This window comes from Rhea americana, unplaced genomic scaffold (assembly GCF_003343005.1).
Source record: "Rhea americana isolate MKP2758 unplaced genomic scaffold, rheAme1 scaffold_120, whole genome shotgun sequence".
NCBI classification, from domain to species: domain Eukaryota; kingdom Metazoa; phylum Chordata; class Aves; order Rheiformes; family Rheidae; genus Rhea; species Rhea americana.
The window spans coordinates 1,871,552-1,894,731 of NW_028185262.1; the positions used below are offsets into that span (position 1 = coordinate 1,871,552).

Consider the following 23,180-nt stretch of genomic DNA (forward strand, 5'->3'; position numbering starts at 1 on the left):
TGAGAGAACTACCATAGTCCTCAACAGACTCCAGTCATAAGGGGGAGTGTGGTGCCTTGGACAGTGGGCTGTAACAGCTGAGGAAGCATAACATTCCTGGGATTTCTGTCTTACTACAGGAAGGCATACAAGAGATTTACCCACACCCAAAATACAGAGACATGAGATCCCTCATCCCAAGTCACTGCTAGAKGCAATCAGAGGCATATTTATGCTCCCTTGGGAAGGGCAAGAAGCATGGTTAGCTGTGACATCTTTAGCTATCCTGCTGCCCCTCTCCATTACCAGTTACTCTTCCAGGTGTGCCTGACATCGTAATCATTGATCTGATGCTTATCAGCTTGTTCATCCAGAAAGTCAAACATGTATTTGATGGCGAGGGGCAGTGCGCTCCCACGGTGCGCTGTGCTGAAGATGGTTTCAAATAGGTCATCCACGAACTTCTGAAGGGTGCCCTGAGAAGAAGAAAGAGAGAAGGGCCACTCAGCAGTGCCCAGCACCAGCAGAGAGATGAGTACTGGTGTTGGCCTTTAAACTAATCTCACTGCTATTTCTACCACCTGAACAGGAGCACAGTACAGCGAGTGCAATAGTACTGGTTCTCAGTGGTTTATAATGGAATACAGAAACCCTAGTGATGAGATTTGTCCCTCATTGCATGATCTGGCATCCTAAAAGCATACAAATAAAAACCCCATACAGAGAAAAAACCAAGTAGTTGTATGGTGCATCAAGGTGTTTATTTGGGACCCATCAAGGTACTAAAGCCAGAATACAAACATAACTGAACAAACCCTCAAGTCCCATAAGAAAGGGAGCCAAGTCACAGAGGGGCTGACTTACACCAACCCCTGCAATTCAACACAGCCCTCCACTCTTCTCTAGGGTGATCTCAGACAAATAGCACCCGCCTTGCATTAGAGAAGATTTTATCTGTGCTGAGAGAAGTGGAACCCGCTGTGATGCCAAATGCCGTAGGTAATCACCATTCCTACATCACTGATTTTACAGCTTTATCTCAAACATAGAGGATGAGGTGCCTGCCCCAAGCAGCTCCATTTTGCTTAGTGGAAGCGACAAAGAGTGTAAAAAGCAAATAGTAAAAACCACTCAAGAAATATTCATTGAGCGGTTTGATACATAAAGACATCACCTCCAGCTCAGGAAGGCTCTGAGATCAAGAGAGAAGCTCCTTCTCTGTTGAAGTCTAATAAAAAAAAATTGCTTATCAATCCTAGAAAACCTGAATTGCTACCCATCCCCACCAAGATTTCAAAAGCCAGGAGGTAGTTTGGGGTCTCTGTGCTATACCTTGGTGGCTAACAGGCGGGTCAGGTAGATTTCAGAGACCATCTTGCTGCCCCGGTCGCCTTCCCGCTGGTCCATGTGGTCATGGTTTTTCACTAGGTGCCAGAGTTTGGTGCCGCTCTCCAGGTCAGGTGTGATCATGGGGGTCCGTGAGCGCAGGCTGTCAGGGCTGCTAGCTGTCCGCAGCATGCTCTCTGCAAGCATCAAGCACAGCAGGAAACTCTCTTACCCTACTGACCTCCATTTCACCTCCAGCCTCTCCATTCCCCTTTGCTGCTGATGCACTGACTTCAGTGCATGTCACAGCCATGAAATACAAGCCATGGCCTTCAGCCTCCAAATTCAGCTGTGCTGGGCATCACCATGAATTGGGACCTCTGCGGGGGASTGTCCTCACAGCCTGTCAGGCTAAATTCAATCCTGGCTGATGTACATATGCCAGGATCATCTGATATTCTGTGAAAGGSATTCTGCAGAGGTCTGCTCTGTTTCCAGCACGGAGATGTTAGGATCACAGTCTGACCTCCTGCAATAGTCTGCACTGACCACAATATTCCCTTCCAGACTAGGGCTGAAACACATGGACAGCACACTCCCTGGAGCCCTGAGCTATGCTCATTTAAGTGCAAAGCACTTCCATGCCTATTTGAATTAGATTTCAGGGGAATAAAACGGAGAGAACCCCTTTAGCAGTAGCCATCTGACACGTGACTCTCTCCCCCAGGTCCAACACCTTGTAAAGAGAGATGGTTCCCCGAGTATCTGCTCCCTCTGTGATGACAGAAAAAAACAGCATGATGCAGGAGAGTTTAGGGGTTTGGAGGAGCTTGTTCTATTGAGCTACAATTACAGTCATCTCCCCTATGCCTTTGGCCTGCAAACCCAGCCTCGTGCTACCTTCCCTGCCAGTACACCAGGGACCACAGTCTAGATCTCCCTACACACTCACCGTATCTGCTGAGGGACTTGGTGAAGGTGGAAGAGTTGGAGATGTTGTATGCTGAGTTCTGCTTGGGCACCAGGGCTACTGAGGAGCCATCCGTCACCTAAAGGCAGAGATGACAAAAGCAGACTGTGACCCCAGGAGATGCACACAGCTAGGAGAGGACTAGTCCCACAGCAGAAAGAAACCATCAGCTTTTTGAGCCCACCATGGCTGGAATAGCACTGCACTCCATCCCAGGGACTTCTGCCTCCAGCAAAGATGACCTGYGTATCTACCTCTGCAACAGCTCAGAGACAGGGGTCAAAACATGAATCCACCAGAAACCTTGACATGAAAATGGCAGAGCAAGACACAGCTCTTCAGGATCACAGTCCTGAAGATGCCCCATCTAGTGCCTCTTTGAACAGACGGACCACAAACACGAGGATCATGCAGACCTCCTGACCACATCCTTGCACAAGCAACATGGTCAGGAAAACCAGGTCCAAGCTCTGACCAAGCTGAGGAGGGAAAGGAGAGGCTCAAGCTCTCAGTGAGCAGGTGACTACTGCTCACTGCTCTGTGCCATGGACAGCCTTACCTGGTAGTGGGCTAAGGTGTTTAGCCTCTTCCAGTCATTGTCAATCTTTGTGGTGACATCTTCATCCTGCAGTATGATCCGGGCCATCCTGCCCTGCCGCCACTCTGGCCCCATGAGGGAAAAGGCTTATGGTTAGCAAAGCGTTTGGAGCACAAAGTTAAGGCCTCACCATAAACAAGAGAGCCCTACCGTCACCTTTTGCACCCAGCACTGCTGACTATCAACATGGTGTTAGGCAAAAGCCATCTCTAGGTACCCAAGGGAAGATGGCATAAATTTGAGTCTAGCAACTGAGTTTTCTTYGCTCCCCTCTTCCCCATCCTCCTGCCCCTCCTTCAGGAACGGRACTATTAACATTGTTCTCAAGTACTTCTGGCCTCCTTGGTCTTCAGTCAGCTCACACCTACACCCTCGACCACAGCTGGAGTTGAGGTATCTCTTCTCCCCATCCTCTTTACTTGTAGGACTCACTCTCATCCTAGAGGTCCTCATGCGGGAGATTTCCCCGTGTGCACCAGCACTGTAATCCTAGCCAATACAGACTGGACAAGCATAAATGCAATGGTCCCTCCCACCAGGCATGTCCTGTAGGAGACTCACATTTCTCTGCCTTGCTTTGAACGTTTTTTGGCACTTGAGTGCTTTTTCTGGCACTCCTCATAGGTGAGTGCTTTGCCTCTTTCTTACCCAGGTCCATATCTCCAGCTTTGGGTCGCTGTGAATAGGGCACTCCCTTGTACACAGCATCCAGCAGCTTCTCTTTCACCTGTGTGATGGTGTCACAGTTCAGCACCTTGACAGGAATCTCAGGGGCGTTTTCATTCTCGGGGTTCACACAGTTCAGTGTCTGCGCAGCACAGGGGAACAGAAAGACTTGTGTTAGCAGAGGTTACACACTGGCTGCAAAGGCAGATCCAAGGACAGGCATCCATAGTCCCTATCTTCTCATCCCCAGGCCACTGTGKAGGTGCAGGCACACAGCATGTTTCCTGCTCCCCTTTTCTCCTTTCAATCTCTAAATCTCCAACCAGCCCCAGAAAGGCAGCATGGTGCCAATGCAGGCATCCAAGGGGAGCCAGCAAACCATGCCTAAATCACTAAAAACCTGTCTAGTCTGAACAAAGTCTATGCATAGAGAGATGCTCTAGCCTGTAGAGGCAGGCACAGAAGCCATGGGAGGAGATCCTGCCTCTGCTTCTTGAACAGCAGAGGTGGAGACAAGCAGTCCCAATCCCTCCAAAGGTGTGTCTTCAAATGGACAGAGCACCAGATAATGCAGGAAGGCTGTCAGATAATCTCAGTTTTGGACAGGAAAAACTTGATATTGGTAACAAGTTCCCTAACAACGTGACCATTGCTCTTAACTCAGGCAAAGATGCAGGAAGAACAACCAGCTGTATGTTTAGCCAGGGAAAGAGCTTGGCTTAACAGGCAGCTGGACAGAGCTGATACAGGAGAAGGAGTATTTCTTCATGACCAACRGCAATCTCAAGGCTCTAACTCTTGACCTCCACCCAACAGGAGCCGCTGACTTGATGGTCCAAGTATCAGTTGTACTTGACAGCATCTTTGTCCCSATGTCTCTCAGTGTCATGGGGTTTGCCAGGAGAGTTGGGGAGGGGAACACAAATTGTGTTCAGCTTTCTCAGCTCCATGGCAAGAGCGAACCTTGCCATGCAACAGCCCCATTTTCTGACCCCACCTGAGTCAGGCACCATGCAGACAGAGCAAGAGGCAGCTCAAAACTGCTGGAGAGAAGAATGAGACAAACTGCTCTCTGTGAAATATTCTGGCTGCCTCAAAGACCTTGTTAAATAACTGAACTGAGGGGTCTCAGCAAGAACCGGTACTGGTAAGGCTCCTGCTTGCACTAACCAGCATTTTGTAGTCAATCTGCTGCCGGATAAGCTTGTCTTCACTGAGGGAGTAGCGAGCCTCTCCTGTGATGGCATCGATGGGTCCTTTCTCCATCTGCTGTTTGATGGCACAGTACAGCATGAAGAGTGGCTCCCCAGCACACTCCTATGGAACAGGGGGTGGAAGGGAGGAAGAGAGAGGGGTGAGAAGATGCCAGGCACCAGTTTTGCCTTTCAAGAAGAAGCACAGTGACAAGAGCCTGCTCTGTCCCTACAGGACAAAGCCCTATAGGTGGATTTATAAATGATCTCCAACCTTTGACCATGACTGCAAGGAAGAGGGGGGTGCATAGATTCACTTCTTCCCTTGAATCATTCATCCTCTCTTTCCAGACCAGGTAAAGGTTATCCCTTTGCTTATAAACCCATAGACCCAGTTTCCCAGCAATTTACAGACACTCACTGATGAATCCTACTCATTCCACAAGGAAAAAATAAACCAAAAAGGTTAAACTCAGGGCCACTGACCAGTAAAGCTGCTCTAAGATCAAAGAGGAGATGGATATGACTTTGCAGAGCTGTGTCGAGCATGTTGGGTTTGGGGACTCTCTGTGTGTGGAATAAGAACTATTCTCTCTGAGCTAGGGGCCTGGCAAAGCTGAGAAAAACACCTGAAGACCTGAAAGCCTGAAGGCTCTCCCCCAGAAATCAGGGATGCAGTTTTGGCTTCTGACAAGCGCCCAGCCTTTTGTGAGCAGAGGGTCAAAGGAGATTTCTTCACACAACAGCTAGCCACAGCCAGCCAGATGCAACGGGAAGGAAAAGCAAGAGATCGATTCACTGACAACCCTACCGCTTAGCCTCCAAACGATGGAGTAGACTGGGCAACAAGCTTCCCTACAGTTAAGCCACTTGCTGCCTACACACTTCCCGCTGCCAAACCCTTACAGTCAGAGCCAGCTCTAGCCCACCAGTGTAGCCACATCAGCGCTGATCTCCTAGGTGGGAATAAGGAACCAAAACTAGGTGCTCCTCAGGAACGAAGCCTGAATGTTGAATCTGCAACATCCTGGCAACAGCCAAGGACGTGCCAAGGTTGGAGATACCAGCCAGGCTGTGACCACAGGCAAGGTGGGTGAGGATGACACAGGGAGACTGGCAAGTGACACCCCTTTATCACCCAGGGTTCAAACCTCTCCCTGAGCCGCATCCCAATGTGCCCTTCCAGATATAGGTGTTAGTCCTCACGGGAAAAATAGATAACATGGGAGCAGAGAGGACTAGGAGAAATCCCAACAGATTTTACCCCACCAGCCCTCATCCTTCCTTCCCAGCCGCCTCACAAATAAATTGTTCTTTGGTGCAAAGTGCGGCTGCTCTCCCTGTCACCATATGCTGTTAGCATCTCGTTAGCATCTGCGGTAATTAAAGAGACAGCTGCTAACGAGCAGGAACAGGCATACATCATCCCCAGACCTTCCGACAACACGCCTGTCTTTGAAATTATGTTTCATTTGCAAACTTGGCTTCATTAAGTCAGCTTGGAAAAGTGAGAGAAGGAGACAGAGACCCAAGGTGGGTGCTACACTGCTTATTAACAACTGTCTTACAATGTGCAAGCACCAGACTGACCATAAAGCAATAAACCTGCATGGTGCTGCCGTAGCAGCCCAAGCCAGCTACTCCGGCCACAAAATAAAGACCAGGAGTCACTTCCTTTAATTGCTTACAAAAGCTCCTTGTAAAACTTCCAGTAGGGGAAAGTGGCACAGATGAAGCACAGAACTGGAACAGCTTTCCCAGTCACATCTTGATTCCCTGCTCCCTTCTCAGCTCACAGACTTCCTCTCTCCTGGGCAGCCCTGGTACCCAGCTTTGCATAGAAGTGTGGTGTTTGAAAGGACCCATTACCAGGGCCAACTGCCTTCAAAAAACATCCTGAGCAGTGGTCTGGTTGGCATCACACATCCCTCTCATTGCCCTTGACAGCAAATGCTGACAGGGAGGGTGTGAACCACAAGAGATCTACCAATCTGGCCTGGTCTCACCACTGGGAATCCAGCTGTTCCTCAGCTGTGTCTCAGCATTACCTCTTCCACTGCTCAAATGCTGGCCTGGCTGATGCAGGATAAACCTCATTTTGGATTCGGGGGTGAGATCTGGCCTTATTGTGCCCTTGCAAGACTCCACAGCCTCCCCAGAGGGAACAGGTATGAGCAGTCATAGTCACTTCCACAGCACCATGTAGACTTTCTGTTGCTCATGCAGTCCCCAGGATCTCTCTGTGGATCCTRGTTTCCCTCCAATCTGTCAGGTACCCTCATCTCAATGCGAACAGCTGCCCTGTTCTCCTGATACTGCACAACTTCCACATTACAGCCTCTCTCCACTTGGCTTTTCCACCTGTCCCAGTCCCTGCTCTTAACATCCTGCCCACCTCCAAGACCTCACTCCAAACCTCACTGTCTGCTGCCAGCTGGCTGAACTGTGGCATTCAAGACTCTCCCTAAAAATCTCTCACCTCGTTTTAGTGGCTGGTGAACCAAGAATAAAGTATCTTCAACAGGGCCATAACTTTTTTTTGGCTTCGGCCTCACTGCAGAGCACAGAGGGATCAAGAGCACTGAGCAGTGAAGTGGGCTCTCCCTTGGTGGCCCTCAAGGACCTAGACCAAGATGCTGCCATAGGCCACAGCAAAYTGAGTTGCTATCAGAGGAGAACAATTCAGGATATGTCCCTGACACAGCCAGAGACCATCAAAATGAAAGAGGATGTGAGAAACTGGCACCTGTTTTTTTGACCCAAGCTGGGTGGTAGGCCCACGATGATCTTCACAGGGTGAGATATGACAGGGGACCTCTGAGGCCTGGGACAGGCCACCCTGCTGGCTGATCAAAAGCCAAACACAGCTACGTCCATGCTGTTTGCTGGCCCATGGACAGAATTTGTTCACCTCCAGAGGGAATAACTGAGGAGCAAGGCCCCGGGGGAGTCTCTCCATGSAAGTGGCTGAAGAAGCGACTCTGCACCAACTCCCGCACACAGCACAGACGCATGCACACATGTGTGTTGATACATGGGGAGCGGCCTTAGGCAGGCTGAGGCGAGCCAGCTAACACTCAAAGTGTCTTATTGACTAGATTTAGCTCATCAGGCACCTAATATTGTGCATTTTTCAGTGCTTGTCTCAATTTATCCCTCTCCCTTTCCCCAGGGTGTCTCATTAAGAGTCTGATAAATGCTACTACAGGGCCCAGTGAAAGTGCCAGGCTTTGCTGATTGCAAGCTGCTGCCTTGCCTTCATCTCAGGCCCTGCGAAGGGAGAAGCAAGGCCTGGACCTCTGCCCTTGAACACAATCCACACTGCCAAGCCACACATGGAGGGAACATCATGTGCTTGAGCCACTGGCCACCTTGTGCCACTCTGTGCTTCCCACGATGCTGGAGCTGCCCAGGAGGGCTGCCCCCTCCGTATCACCACTCAGAGGGTATTCGTGGAGCAGGGTCTCCAGCCTTTCTGCCACCAGCCAYGAGGCAAGCTCTCCTTGTGGCACAGCTGGATTTGCCTGGGCTGCACAACTCCCCAGCGGCGTGCCGAGTCCAGCTCCGGGCACCCACACAGGCGGGTTTGCTGAGAGGCGAGTTGGCAGCTGGGCACACATGGACCCAGGCACGTCCGCCTGCCTCATTTACATGCACAATTACCGCAGTTTGGTGCAAGGCATATGTTTCCCTGCTGGCAAACTGTCTGCTACAATACCTGCTCCATCCAGTGCACGGATTTCTTCTGCTTTTGTTACCACCTGTGATCCTCATCACCAGAAGACAGATGAAAAAGGCCCTGTGGGGGTCTCCCGTAGTGGGGCTGACCCAAGAGAGATCAAGAACGCATCCTCAAGCCTCTTCCAGTCTAACTTGAGTGACTGAAGCAATGAAGTTTCAATCACTTCCCTGGAAAGGTGATCCCCAGCATAACGAATCTTAGCCAGCAGCTTCGTCCAAGCCCTCTGTGTATATTCCTCCCATAATTACATACCTCAATCAGATTCTTGTTCCTGCTACTAACCCACAGAGGCTAGGGCCAATGCCTTGGCTTAGCCAAGTACTTTACAAAGACAAGGTGCCCTGGTCTCATCCTCATGCCCTCTCTTCCTGCTACTCCTTATTCTCAGACATACATCACCAGGGACAATGTGCTTGTGCACTCTCTGAAGGAGGACAGGGCCACACAACCATCGATGCAGGACAGTAATGGTAAATTAATTGGTCCAAAGCAGCTTCCAAACAAGATTAAGATGCCCCAGTGATCTTAACAAAGGACCCAGGCTAGCAGGGACAAACAAGATAGTCAGATCATGCGTACAAAACCAGCAAAGACCCCTCTGAGCATCAGAAGAACATGTGTCGTGTTTTGCCTTGCCAAGGCGCATTCTTGCCCACTTCAGGAGGTCCTAAGGCAGTTTAGCCACAATGAGAGCTATTCTTCTCTGTTTCTTGGATCCTTCAGAGTCACCCAGGCCTTCTGCTACTGTCACACTGTCAGAGCAGGTCACCAGCAGAAGCACATCCAGTGACACCTCCTGAGCTGACAGCTCCCACCTGCTCCCTGGACATCACCCATCATCTCTCCCAAAGGGGGATCGAACCCCTTGCTAAGCCCATTTGCCTCCTGGAGTGGGTTGCATGGTCCTAACTCATTATACCTGGCACAGCCAAAGCAAGGGGGAGGGATTCCCCTCTAGGAAAAACTGTGGCATGAAGAGGATGCAGGGAGTTTGAAATCTCCCCGTGAATGGCACAGCTTTTCTCCCCTCCACCCCTGGAAAGCAATCTCCTCTGCATGCTACGGCTAGATTTTTATAGATACAGGCTATCCCTCGATAGAGGCAAAAAGCCAAGTGCATGTAAGCGATATTATAAATCACCTCTCGTTGACAATCACTTGAGTTCTGCACAGTCTCCTGCTCACTCTCATCTCTTGGCTGGAAATGGTTCAAACCCTCTTTATCTTAATGAGGGATGAAATCCCACAAAAACGGCTGCATGCCACCCAGCCTCATTGAGCTGATGCCAGGCAAGTTCCCAAGAAATTTCTCTGCTGATTGACAAACCAGTAGCAAATCCACAAACACTGTCCATCTAGCCCGTTTGATCCCAAAGCACTACAAGGACAGAGTTGGGTATCCACGGGCTGCAGCTATGGCAATATAACCTGCAGGACACTAGTGGCAGCCTTGGGAGGGGAATAAACAGCAGAAGCAAAGACAAGAGGGAGAAGATATTCCCCTACCAAAGTGCCTCAGTTTCAAAAAATAGATGAAAAAAAGCAGCAGTTTTAATTAGAGAGTGCAGTACATCAAACTACAATTCAAATGAGCAGCAAAAACCTGCAGCCACAGTCATGTCTGCAGAGGGACCAAATCCTGAGGCTTTTCCCCTTGAATTACACAGGCAAAGGCAAGGAGGGGGGAATGCGAATCCACTCATAAGGTATTCAGCTGAGTTGCTACAAATCTAGTCTTTCTAAATGTATTGTTTTCATGAAGATCTCAAAAACACTATGCATTAAGCAAACTGGACTGGATTTTATTTCTCAGTCTCAAGCTACATCCCCAGAAGGTGAGCCAGAATCATGAATCACATTTCAGATATAAAGGAAGAAAACCAAGACTTGGAAATGATCTGTATAGTCCATTAGGGAATAGCAGAGCTCAGGAAAAACACCATTCACACAGATCAAGTCCACGTGCATAACACACTGTCCCATTGCAGCGAGACAGGAACCCACGTTCCCTTCCACACTGGGTTAGCAACCGCTCCCAAACTCACCTTCAAAAACTTGTACAGGAGAAACGTAAACCAATTCGTCAACATCTTCTCTGCCACTGACTCCGTTCTGTAGAGGAGGCAGAGAACAAAGCTGTCAGGAGAGTATATTGAAGGTCTCTGATGTTTCCCACAGCAACCTCAGCCTTGGACCTTGGCTAAATTTTCTTTGGCTTTAAAAGGTCAGACCTGGAAAGGCAGGAAACTGAAAGCAAAGGGGCATAAGCAGAAAGCAAAACTCTTAGTTACTATGAAAAAGATCTAAAGATAGTGCTTGCTAACCCATAAAGAGCTGGGCAGTGAAAAGCCTGCCCATCTGCAATGCTGAGCCATATCAGCCCTCCAGGAAGTAGAAGCAAACTGGTCTACAGCGTATTTAGAGAAGTGGAGAGAGCTGAGAATGATATTGTGGACATTCACTGGATGCCCATCGGACACCCTACCCCCAGTAGCTTCTRAAGTTTGTTTCTTTTATCATGTCCCACTGAAAATGGGCACTTTCCTCCATGAAAGAAGGATTGTATGAGAAACCCAAGCTGAATGAATGTCAGTAAATCTACTTCAAGCTCCCCAGTAAAGGAAAAGCATGACCTGAAAGGAAGAGCTGAGATTGTCAAGAAAGATCAGATCCCAACCTATGTTCCCATGACAAGAGCACCTCCTCCAAAATTGGCAAATGCCTGATTTAGCTTGAAACTCCTCTCCCCCATCTGGAAGTTGCTGCTCTGCCTACGTCACTCAATGACACTGCTGTCCTGAAATGGCCAGCATTGCCATTACACCACTACTGGGTCACATAGGATTTCCCAGCAAGATCCAAAGTAGCAAGTAGCCCTGGGTCCTTACAGCCTCTAAGCCCAGGACACAGTAGCAGAACAAGAAGGACAATCAACATGAACAATGGAGGGATAAAGAAAAGTTTTCCCCATCCCAAACTGGTCCAGCTCTCTGTGCAAGGTCTGTTCAAAAAAAAATCACCAGATGAGAAGAGGACATCTGGTTACTGGCTCTCAGTGGTGGTGGTGAAGTTTTGGGAGACAAGGCTTTGCAGCCTAGCTCCACTCTGCTTCCTTGCCCTTGGATCTGGAGGCTCTCAGGCAGGGACGCAAAGCCCTGCAAAATACAGAGGGCAGCAGTCCATGGAGAACTGGTGTCTGCAGCTATTGCTCAAATTTTGGTATTAAGGACCTCTGCGAGTCTTTTGAGAGATGATCAACTCAAAAGGCTGCAGCCCACATGGCCTGGGATAAAATGAACACTAGATTTAGATCTGGTGATTTCAACCCCAATGTTTTAGGTCAAACTTATCCTCAGTGCTAATTCAGCTGAAAACAAGGGGATTAAAAAGAGAAAGTAGTAACAGTCAACGGTTGGAAGCTTGAGATGATGTCACATCACCACTTCTCAGCTTGCTGCCTCTGCCATACTAGCAAAGACACTGTATCCCTAGGAGGAAGAGTAGGGTCAGGCAGGAATAGCGTTAGGTGCAGCAGATCAGAACACGGTGTGGGGACTGCAAGGTGGTGGTGCTTCAGTGACAAGGGGGGGATGGTCAGGCATAGAAGGAGCTGAAGATGACACAGGACCCAAGTGTATCACATGGTCCTATGAGGACTGCTTAATGTRTCTGTATCTGCACCACAGGCTGGTCTCGCTGCCACAGGATTAAAATTCACCTTAACAAGTCCATTATTTTTAAAGTTGCTTTCACTCCTTTTAAAATAAAAACACCAGCTAGCCCCTCTTGAAATTCTCCAGTTATTCTTGTTCCGCTTATCCATCCATTAATCATCAGGTTACCACTTTCAAATGCAGATGGTCACAAAAGCACAAGTAATGCTAATGACCTCAAGAGCACAGTCGCATTCCTGTTACACCAGGGGAACGGAGAGAAAAGAGTCGATTCAAGGAAAGAAAAAAGAGTAAAAAAAAAGGACAGAAAGAAACCAAATCTCAGAGCCACCAAGAGGCCTCCCTGTGAGATAATGGCAATGCTAAGTAGGGAAGACAGGACAGAACAGTTCCTGGCAGCAGATGGTTTGGGTAGAAAATCCACTTTCCCAGAGTTCATTCAACCTTGGGGCTGCACGGACCTTTCTCTTGTGCTAATGGACTTAGCCCTTTCTGCCCTCTCTGGAATAGTTCAGTCCTCCTTAAACTATTAGGGGATGGTAATACCTGAGCCTCTAGAGGAGAGAAGCCCTCCTGCACCCTGTCAGGAAAGATTAATTCATCAAGGGGAAGAAAAGAGACAAGGAAAAGGACGTGGGGAGAAAGCCAAGGGAAGGAGGTGGACTGAAGCTATTCAACAGACATCCTCCCCTGCTCCCAAACTAGGTCCTTTATGGACAAGCCTGCAATAATCATCTCAAGTCAGCTTCCATAGCTCCTCCGGTGAGCCAGTGCCACAGCCCAGGCTTCGGAGGATGTTTGTCTTCATCTGCAATAGAGCCAGATGCCACAGCGATGGAGGGATTATCCAATAACAAAATAAATAACAGCTCCCCCAGTTAGATCAATGTTAATCCAATTGCTGCAGGAGTAAGTACATTCTCACACCCAAGAGCAGGGCTAATCAAAGGGATGGAGGAAGAACTGTCCTGAACTCCACTGGCTCGGTGACATGGCCCAGAAAGAGCAAAATCTCTTTCTTACATGTTATGAGGGGAGGCACAAGTAAGGTTCCGGCCTGGAGATCTCATGCCTGCCTGAAGCCTCCCACAGCTCCACCTGCAACGGGTCCCTGAGCAACACTGCTTGGGCCCTACCCTCCTTGGGCCGCCTGGCCCTTGCTGGGTCTGCCCTTGTGCTGCTCCCACCGCTCAGGCACCGCAGCTGCTGGCCTCGGTGCACTGCCTCTTATTTATATTTTATTGATTTGCTTCATTCCAGAGTCTTGTTCCGATGGCAGCAGCTTTGTGATGCTCTGAGAGACACAGGAGCTGAAAATGTAGTTTTAATATTTCAAGGAAGCTGGTTGTCACGGGTAAATGGGAGAGGGATATTTAGAAGGGAACAGCATCAGAATGCGCTTGGGGAGCATCAACGGAGGACACGCAGGTCAGCATCTCCAGGTCCCACTCCCTTTACAGCCAGGCACATCTATTCCACACCCCCTCCCCGGCACATTTCTAAGAGATTAAGGGTTCCTCATACTACCCTTCGAATGTAGCTGACAAGTGAAGCAGAGAGAGATGTGCCTAAAGAGACAGGCTGAGGAAAGATAGCTGGGACATAACTGGGAACCGCTTGCACCTGCATTTTCTCCAGACATCTCCCCAACATGCTCTGTCCAGTCTGGTCCTGCCATGAATTCTGGTTGGCGTTTGAAAGACATCCTGCTTCCCTCAAGGTTTTCTGGTGTCATGTCACAGCCCTGAGCCTTCCTCATCACAGGGAGAGGGGTGCAAGTGTTGCTGCATCTCCCCTGGAGGCTCACAGTACCAGGACAGCGGCAGCAGAGAGATCGGGAGGCATGGCACGGCATGCAAAGGGGAGAGGAGGATAGCAGGGACGGCCTCGAGCGGGGCTGGTAGAGCTTATTAATTGTTTTTGTTCAGCACTCGGTGTATCTTTCAATATTCATCAGCCCATGATGAAGGAGAGCTCAGAGCTATCGTTAAATATTGATGGGCGAGGCAGACGCATGGCAGAGCTTGGCACACTGCCTCCTGCTCGCGCTCTCCCCCAGCCCCTGCGAGACTCCCTGCTTGCGAGGATACGCTCGGCTTTCACAGGAAAACCCCCGCGTGCCCTGCAAGGTGGGCAGGCGCCAAAAGGCAGCAGGGAAAGGAGCTGCCCACGGCCAGCTCACGGAGGGACTCCCCTAAGAGTCGCCAACAACAAGGCTGCTGCGAGGTTGTTCACGGGTGAGGGGAAAAGCAAGAGCTGCCTCACGTGCYGGGAGATGCAGGGAGCCACGCAATCACCTGGAGAGGGGAACGCAGGCAGCAGCGTTGCTGCAGTGACAGGCGCTGCCTCGCTGCAGTGTCTGACACCAGCCAGCATCTCCCCCGCTCCAGCCCACGCAGCCATCAGCCGCAGAGCCGTCGCTGCCACCTCCTGAGCCTGYGTGGACCCATATGGGCCAAACTGGAGCAAAAACCTCACCAGCGCTGCACCTGCGCATCCWCGTGGCCGGACAGGGTGGTCCGGGTCCCCACACCCCTGCTTCGTTCTACAGCATCGCTAAGTATCACTTGCATAGAGGCAAGAAAATGCTTTACCATGGGTCCAACGCAGCAGATGCTGCCACAGCCAACACTAGCATCACCAACTGCACCCCTAAAGGAGCCCAATCTGTGTGCATGCACAAACAGGGTTAGCCATGCACACACCAGCTAGCAGATTTGGCTTGAAGAAGCCAGTCTGGAGGAACTACAGGAGACCCATAATGACACCAGTGGACAGACTGGTTGCACTGTAAGGCAGTTGTCTCTGTCCCCCACTGCCCACCTTCCCACAGCACCCTGTGCCTCCTGGATGGACACTCACCTCCTCAAGAGCAACTTGGGGTGGTTCTTACTCTCCAGGTTCTTCTCAATAAGGTCGGAGAGGAGCTGCTTCAGCACTCCCGTGGCATACTCCATCTCTCCCTGCAGTGCTGTCATGATGAGGGAGGCCACGTTGCCGCGGTCCCGCATGGAGAAGCTCCGCTGTGCTTCCAGCGTGCGAATGAAGGTCAACAGGAAGTGTTTCTTGTTCAAAAGCTGCCCAAAGAGGGTCAAGGACTTCTCCACATTTGCCTGTACCTGCAAGGATAGAGCAAAGTCAGTTGATAAGCACAAGGGCAATGAGATGGTGGTGGCTGAGCCTCACAAGACCTGGACTCACTCTCCTCCTGCAACAACATGGTGAACTTAGAAACACCTATCTGGACATGCCCTGCCAAGACATCACAAAATACACCATAGGGAATCCAGAAATACCAATCAATACATCAGATATTCCCACAGCATCCTCCAGCAGCAGCTGCCATGGGTGCTTCAGGACATGGGGGAATTATCGCCAGGGGGAGCCAGCATGCCCAGTCTCTCCAATCTGTGGAGACAGTCTTGGTCTTCTACCCCGGTCGCTTAACAGCTGCCTCATGTCACAGAGATGAAGGTTCAGGTCCCTTCCATGGAAAGGGAGGTGCTAGCAAAGGCTGGCAAGGCACAGCCCTTCCTCCCCGTCCCAGGCAACCTCCCGGGGACCTTGCCACAGTGAGCACCACAGTTCATTCTATGTTGTCTTTAGAGGCACTTTCTACAGAGAGCTTTAAATCTGCTGCCCCACAAAGTCTCTGAATACTGTTTCTCTAGGGGTATGAAAAAGTGTAAAAAAGAAGCTGGATTTACTCTCTCTGTACTATTAAGCTCCCTCTTTAGTAAACAGCTTCACTTTCTTCCAGAAGCATTACCTAATGTATAACCCATGCTAAGTGCCAAGCAGCACAGTCTCACGGAACTACCGTGTACACACTTGCATACAAAGACTCTTCCCCTAAGATGCGTGCATGCACACACCACACACATGCACTTCTCTCACATGTAACACTTCATCTCTGAGAAGAAAAAAAATACAATTTTCTATTTCAACTAACAAGAAGGTCAAGTCTCATCCAAGACCCTGCAATGTGCCCTTCAGATACTGCAGACTGAGCACTTGCCCCTTTTTACCACTCATAAAGCAAGTAAGGCCAAAATACTGAGCTGTGCAGACAGCACAACTGTCTGGTTTTGGGGTATGGATTTCAGACAGAGAAACAAGCAGTAATGGAAATCTGGGTCTCCACCACTCTAGACACAGACTGAAATATCACCCTTACTTCTGAGACGGCCGAGGTTGTATTTCAGGATGTACTTGGTTCTGCACTGCCTGGCAGGGACTGGACTGGGATCCTTTCATCTCTACACTGCCTTCATTAGCCCAGCTCTGGTCAGCAGTGACCAAAGTTCTTATCAGAAATGAACATTTTTTACACATCACGTTTTCCCATTAGAAAAGATGGTTTCCTCTGAATAAAAGACTCGCTGTGGTAAAATGTCAATTTTAATGATTTTTTTCCCCTTGCCTTCCTGATTGGGAGAGTAAGTGAAAAATTTCATTTCATGTCGATATTTGGAGACAAAACAACACTTTTCATTTCAAAACATCAACTCAAAATGAAGAACAGGGTTTTGACACATCAAATCATTTTACTTCAATCAAAACTTTGGATTGTCTTTCTTTAGTTCAGAGAAATTCCTCACTGTTGTGACTTCTCCCTTCCAAACAGCTGATGATTCCCACAGGACCAAAAACAACAGTAGTAGTAATAATAAATAATAATAATAATAATTCCCACTCAGTCCTTGTCACCTTGTTGTTTCTGCATTTCCACAGCATGGACCCAAGGGTCACAGTGAAGAGTGCACCGTCACCAGCACCCTCACAGACAGAAAGTATCTGGGGGACGGAGTCCTACTGCACTGAGGTGTCCCCAGAGGGAGATGGGTCCATGACAACTCTCTGCCTTTGGGGTTCTTCCCATGGACCCCACATGAGCAAGTACACAGCTTCACCTACTCTAACACAGCTCAGAGGATAATGTCCTGTTAGGAACGTAAGTGCTTTAAGTTACCTTCTCCAGCAGTCTCTCACTCCTCACTACATGGAGATCTTGATGCATCGACACTGCTGACTCCAGCACCTGAGGTTAAGCAGCATYAATAGTTCCCTGCCCTGTCTTAAACCTCTGGGGATCAAACTATCAGACTGCCTGCTCCTGTATTAACTGAGCGCGTCCCCACTGCAAAGGCATTTCACATCGCAAGAGCCAGGTGAGCGCAGCACAGGAACACAAGCCCCAACACCAGGAGCAGCAGTGCCCTGGCAGCACAGGCTGTCCCCATCCACAAGGACCCTGGAGGCTTCTTTGGCTCTGAAGACACTCTTGGTACACTTGTGCTGGCAGAGCYGGCTCCAGCACCATGGCTGTCCTGGAGACATTCCAGATCCACTGGAAAAGCCTGGAAGAATGAGGACTGGAGTGTTTCAGAGCTCTGCAYCCCGACACCTAGGCACTCCCATGCTTACATCAGGGATGGTCAAGGCCATGTAGAGGAGGGTTGGGAAGGGCTTTCTCCCTTCAGCACCCAACGGTGAGCAGAGGACAAAGGAGCAAGCCACCACTCGCACGGAGCGGTGCAGCACCGGCAGCACAAACGCGCCTGCTGAACAGAACGAGCGCTGTCCTCCGGAGACGCAGGGATCAGATGGCACGATCCGATCAGAGCTGCCTTCCCAGCGAGCGGAGCAGCCAGAGCTCGATAAGCTGGGGAACTGGTCCTGTCCGACAGAAGTGTTCTTATCGGGGCCTTGACAGGCAACGCGAGAGGAGGCAAAATATCCATCACAGGCAGGACGAGCAGGCTCGGCGCCGGCAACGCCTGAGCTCACCCCCCACACGCACACGCAGACACGCTGCCTCCCTGCCTGGCTGGGGCTCCGTGTTTAACTTGCTGATCATTAGCAGAAATAAATGAACAATACTGAATTAAATATTTAATCAGGCTTAAATTCTCACAAAGCAACGAACCTCCCCCCCACAAACCTAAAGAGAAAGGGAGCTGGTAATGAYGGTTTAATACTTGGCTGCGGATTAGCGTCTGCCTGAGCGAGTGCTGTTTCCCTCCCGTCACTTGCAATAGCTAATGTTACATTCTGAGTAAAGAGACAAATAAAAGCAAACCTGATTAAATTATATGAAGCTTACACAACTGTAGTTGCCTTATTTAATCTCTTTTGGGCTTTKTTTGCTCCTTCACAACTTTAACCCTTTGTTTCCCAGACAAGGCTGAGCCTGTATACTTTCTCTACAGGGATGTTTTGAATTTGGAGAGCTGGAAGTGGGATAAACCCACAAACTTCTGCCCAGCCCCCTGCACTCCTATGGCCAATGCAAAATTACTCCACTGTAATTTCCTCTCCAGGGCTCTGCCACATCTAGTTTGATATTGTTTCCACTCTTTTCCCCTTGGGAGAAGATCCCGTATCAGAAAAGGTTTCCTGCTCCTCCTCCCTCTACCATGCTCCTTACACGGAGCTCTGTAYGAGCTCTCACTCCCTTCTGCTGGAGCTCCCGCAAAGCTGGTCCCTGCGGAGCTGCCGGAAGCAAGCGCAGACCGATTGTGAGTGCGGCCAGCCAGCAGCCTCCGCAGTGCTGGCCCAAAACGCTACCCAGGAATTTTGACTGCAGGGAAGGAGGAGGAGGAGGCGGTAGCAAATCCTCAATCTGCCCATGCTTCACAGGAGCCAAGCATCTGCCCCKAGACTGGAGGAAAGCAGAAACTTCGGAGAGCAGCTGGATCCCACAGCAGTAGCCCTTGCACTTCTCCATAGGGAAGTTAGCTATCACGCAGAACTGAAACCCCAGCCTCACTCACGCTACCTCCAGGTCCCAGTCTCTCAAAGAGGTAATGTGGACACRGCTCTCCAGAGGGGAGGCAGAGCTAAGTTTGGCCCAGACAGGTAGATTCACCAGGGTGTCCTCCCTGGACAGRTTAGCATGGAGAACCAGCACAGCAACATCAGCTCTGGTCCCAAAGGCCAGGCTCTGCSGTAGCAAGGTTCACGGTCGGTACCYCCCCCTTGCCCTTTGGGGAAAAAACTTAAGAGCAAAAGCAGAGCTGAGGTTAAAACCTGGCATGGACAGGAAGATCTATACCTAGAGGAGGGCTATTCTCACACCCAGGGCACTAGTCCCTGGCCATCACACCASAGGTACCGCTTGAGCCGCTTGCAAGCCTTGTCTGCAAAGGGAAATCCATGGAAACAGGGTCCCCATGGCCTCCACAGCTGAGATTAGACTACAGGAACAGGCCAGGCAGAGGGCTAGATCCCCTCGCTTTAGCTACGCTAGCTTACAACATCAGCATGTGCACTCGCAGTTGGTAAGAGCTTGTTGTATTGTAATCTGTAACCATGCATCTTGCACCAGGGCTGATTACTTCTCCTAAATACATTGTGAAGCCCACGTCGACATTAATTACTGTGCCAGGTCAGCAGCAAGGGGAAGCTAAGGTCACCCCTCCTCACCTCTCCAATCAAGGGCGGCCTCACTATCCCAGCAAACAAAAAGCCAACTGCTGTGCACTTGCATGCACTAAATTAAACAGACATGGGGAGGCCAGGCGAGGAGGGGGAACTGGTTTGGGGAGCAGAGGAAGGACAGCACGGGTGGGTTCTGCACAGGGGAAACAAAGCCAGGGAAGCAGATGATGTTGGACAAGTCTGCTGGAAATAAGTGGCTGGTCAGGCATCAAACAAACCCAATTGAATAAAGCAAGTGCCGTAGAAAATGACAGCAGCAATGATATTAATATAAATATTGATACTAATGTCAGAGAGCACAGCAATCRTTTGGCGGCCAGCCTGCACTCACATTGGCTGGCACATGGCAAGATGCTTTCTGCCATGGACCTGGAAGAACAGGTCAGCATCCAAGCCCACTTGCTGGACRACGAGACAGCCTAAGGGCAGCAAGATGTCCCTAAACCACTATGCCCATGCTGGCAGGAGCCACAGGCTTTGCCTCCATGCTGCAGCTCTGAGCAAGCACTGCCTGCTTCAGCTCCTGCAGATGGGCTGCAGGCACCAGCCCAGCGGGCTATACAAACTGGATTTGCACAGCCCCAGGAAAAGGTATCRCTGGGTGTCACGGTGCTTTGAGACTGAAAAGCAATGCCCTGCTCAGGGTGGTAGCGAAGGGCCAGTGCTCTCGGCAAGGGAAGGGGATGGCACACATTGGCCTAGGAAACCAAAAGCTACAGCCACACGGAGACAGGAAGGGTAGGACAGAGTCAGAGAGGCCGGGGCTCTCCTCTCACCACCCAGACACACCTTTGACCAGCACCTGGGGAAAGCCCCCAGAGAAATGTCCTTCCAGAAGGACCTCACCACCACAAAGCAAGCCAGGACGGAAGTCCAGCACTCCCAGCAACGCAGACCAGAGAGGCCAGGTGGGCTCCACCAGCACCTCCACCTGCACAAGACAATTTCGGCTGTATATTCCCAGTACTGCAGCCTCTAGGTTCCCTCAATGTCTGCTGCAAGGCAACAGCCTACCAGAAGGCCTTGCAAGCACAGACAGCCCAGGAATTGCCTTTCTTTGTTATTTTTACCCAACATCCCCAAAACACTCCACCTCTCTGTTCCCTGCTATTTGCCCTCTCCAGTGCCTTAGGGTGKGCTCACTCCCTGTATCTAGAAGAGCTCAGATATGGGAACAGGATATTTCTGCCTGCCATTGCCAGGCTGCGTTCCTCCTGGTAAACTCTTGTGGGCATACTTCCTCCTGTATCATCCTCAGGTGCTGCAGTACTCAGCACTGACAAGGGGCTTTCATGACCGAGGGAGACAGGGTCCATGAAGCTCAGATCCTTCTTAGCAGCTCAAGAGAGGGAGGTGGCACTTCTGAACACATGGGATAGGGAAGGCCCAAATTCCCATAATGTTGAAGGTTGCTGTGTGRACCAATTCACATGAAGGACATCCTTCTCCCTTGCTCAAAGGAGAGAGCAACCTGCCATGGAGGGAGAYGAGCAGCACCACCCAACACAACCAAGGAGAGAAAAAGCTGCCATGGAGGGAGACGAGCAGCACCACTCCACATAACCTCTCCTTTCCAGGGCAGGCATCCCAGAGTCACATCCCCAACATGAAATATGACAGAGAGAGAGACAGACACACGTTACCACACCTCCATCTCCTTCAGCACAGGGTGGTCTTCTATTCCCGGAAAGAGAACCCGCATGGCGTAGGTGCGATAATCCAGGAAGGGGATACCAGCCCCATCCAGGTCGTTGGTCAGTTCGTTAATGTCAGTCTGCAGTTCAGCAAAGGCTAGCGGGGAAAAAGAAGAATTAAGTAACAGGGCTTTAAGTCCCAGCCATGCTTGACCTTTGCTTTCAGCTCCTCCATGCCCAGCACTACCACCCAGCCTTCGCTGCTCTCCGTGGCACCTGAGATAGATGACCCTCAAGGCAATTTCCTGGTGTGAATCAGCTTCACATCCCCCCACCCCTCCCCCAGCCAGGCTAGTATCACTGTCCCTATTTTACAGATGGAGAAACTGAGCAGCAGAGAGGGGAGATCAGGTGGTAAATCAGGTGGCAGAACTGAGAACAGCACCACCAAGTCCTGCTGCCAGGTCCCAAGGACTTGAATACCCCTCTCTCAGGATCCCAAAGATCCTGTGGGCAGCTGGGACTGGCAAGGCTTGAGCACAGCCATAGTTTCTAGAGAAAGCATTAGCTTAAACCACAGGAATGTTCTCATTTCATTTTGACCTAAATAATACTCCAGAGTAGCTCTGAACACACCCAGCCCAGCATCTCCTGATCAGAGCAGACACATTTGCGGCTCCCAGGAGAAAGGAATGGGGGGAAGGTCCTGAACCTTTAATTGCACCTACAGGGAAAACCTGATGGGATAGAAGTCCTAGAGATGCACCAGGGAAAGGGGTGGGGAGAGAAAACCCTCAGAAAAATCAAATTAACAGCACTTTAAAGGGAGCTGAAAGCAAGGCAGAGGACTGCAGGCTCGTCAGCCTGATGAGAAAAAACAAACCGTCAGCTTGAAAGGCGTGCTATCTTATCTGTAACTAGTGGGACTAGAAAAGAGAAAAGGCAGGGAAGAGATTGTTCCTTTTAATTAAAAGCAGATCCTTTTATCTGTCAGCTGTGGAAGATGAGACACCATCCCCTCCACGAGCTCCCTCCCCTCRCCCTGTCACTATTGCCATCCACATGCATATTGGGGATAGGGATTTGGTAAAGCAAAGAGGTTTTATTTCTTTCTCTTTATTATTATCTTGCTTTAGATGCCTGTTCCTTGCACAGCCTCTGGGCTGGTTGTGGTTGGCAGGGTCAGGGCCTCAGGAGCCAGCTCCAGGGGATAACGGACAACTAGTTTTATCAGCAGGATCGTACAAGGAATTCTGTCCAATTTCACAGCATCGGTCTGTCATATAATGAGAGACCAACTGCCTGCTTGTACACAGCCCTCTCTACCCTCCTTCTTTCCTTTTCTCACATTTGGAGAAATGAAGGAGAATTCCTTAACTGGAAAATCCTCAAATCCCACCCAAAATGAATTAGCTTCCTCTGATAACACAGCTTGGGCCGCTCCTGTTCCCTCTCTGAATAGCAGCAGGAAAAAGGGGGAGAGCACACAAAGGCTCAGGGTGGTACAAGAGATTAACCAATCCACTAATGTGCAGATCTTGGAAAGTGTGAGGAAAGAAACCCTGAAATCAAGAAGGCCCTGCCCTACAGAACTTGAAGCGCACAGCTTAGRGAGGGACTGAGCAGGAGGAGGGTGGAGATGGGAAACAGGAAACTGCTAATCGAAATGGATAAGGGACAACTGCATGCAATGCAGGACCTGCGTGACATGCACACTGGCCCATTCCTCCTGTGACGGCCCATTCCTTAGCACCAAGATGGGGGGATGCCCCTATAGGCATGGGGTGTGGAGGTAAGGAGGGGAGAGCTGAACAGGGGAGCCCTCAAAGTCACACATGGCATCTCACGGGACATGGGTGCCCATGGCCTCCCTAGCTGCCCTCCAAAGCCGATACAAGGCCCTCAACTCCAGGGCYGAGGGCCAGCTGGCCTCAGTGTGCCACCAGCGGAGGGGC

The 23,180-nt window shown here is 50.2% G+C and overlaps 1 protein-coding gene across 1 annotated transcript in view; it reads right to left on the reverse strand.

Annotated features, from left to right (window-relative positions):
* The window catches only part of PLXNA1 (plexin A1), a 145,424-nt gene that overhangs the window by 11,049 nt on the left and 111,195 nt on the right, over nt 1–23,180 (reverse strand). The window contains exons 20-28 of the mRNA XM_085324285.1: nt 21,240–21,382; nt 15,011–15,267; nt 10,520–10,586; nt 4,710–4,856; nt 3,522–3,681; nt 2,835–2,938; nt 2,258–2,354; nt 1,312–1,502; nt 286–455 (exon numbers count right to left, since the gene is read on the reverse strand). Coding sequence (XP_085180411.1) covers nt 286–455; nt 1,312–1,502; nt 2,258–2,354; nt 2,835–2,938; nt 3,522–3,681; nt 4,710–4,856; nt 10,520–10,586; nt 15,011–15,267; nt 21,240–21,382 — 1,336 coding nt within the window. The remainder of the gene's footprint in view (nt 1–285; nt 456–1,311; nt 1,503–2,257; nt 2,355–2,834; nt 2,939–3,521; nt 3,682–4,709; nt 4,857–10,519; nt 10,587–15,010; nt 15,268–21,239; nt 21,383–23,180) is intronic.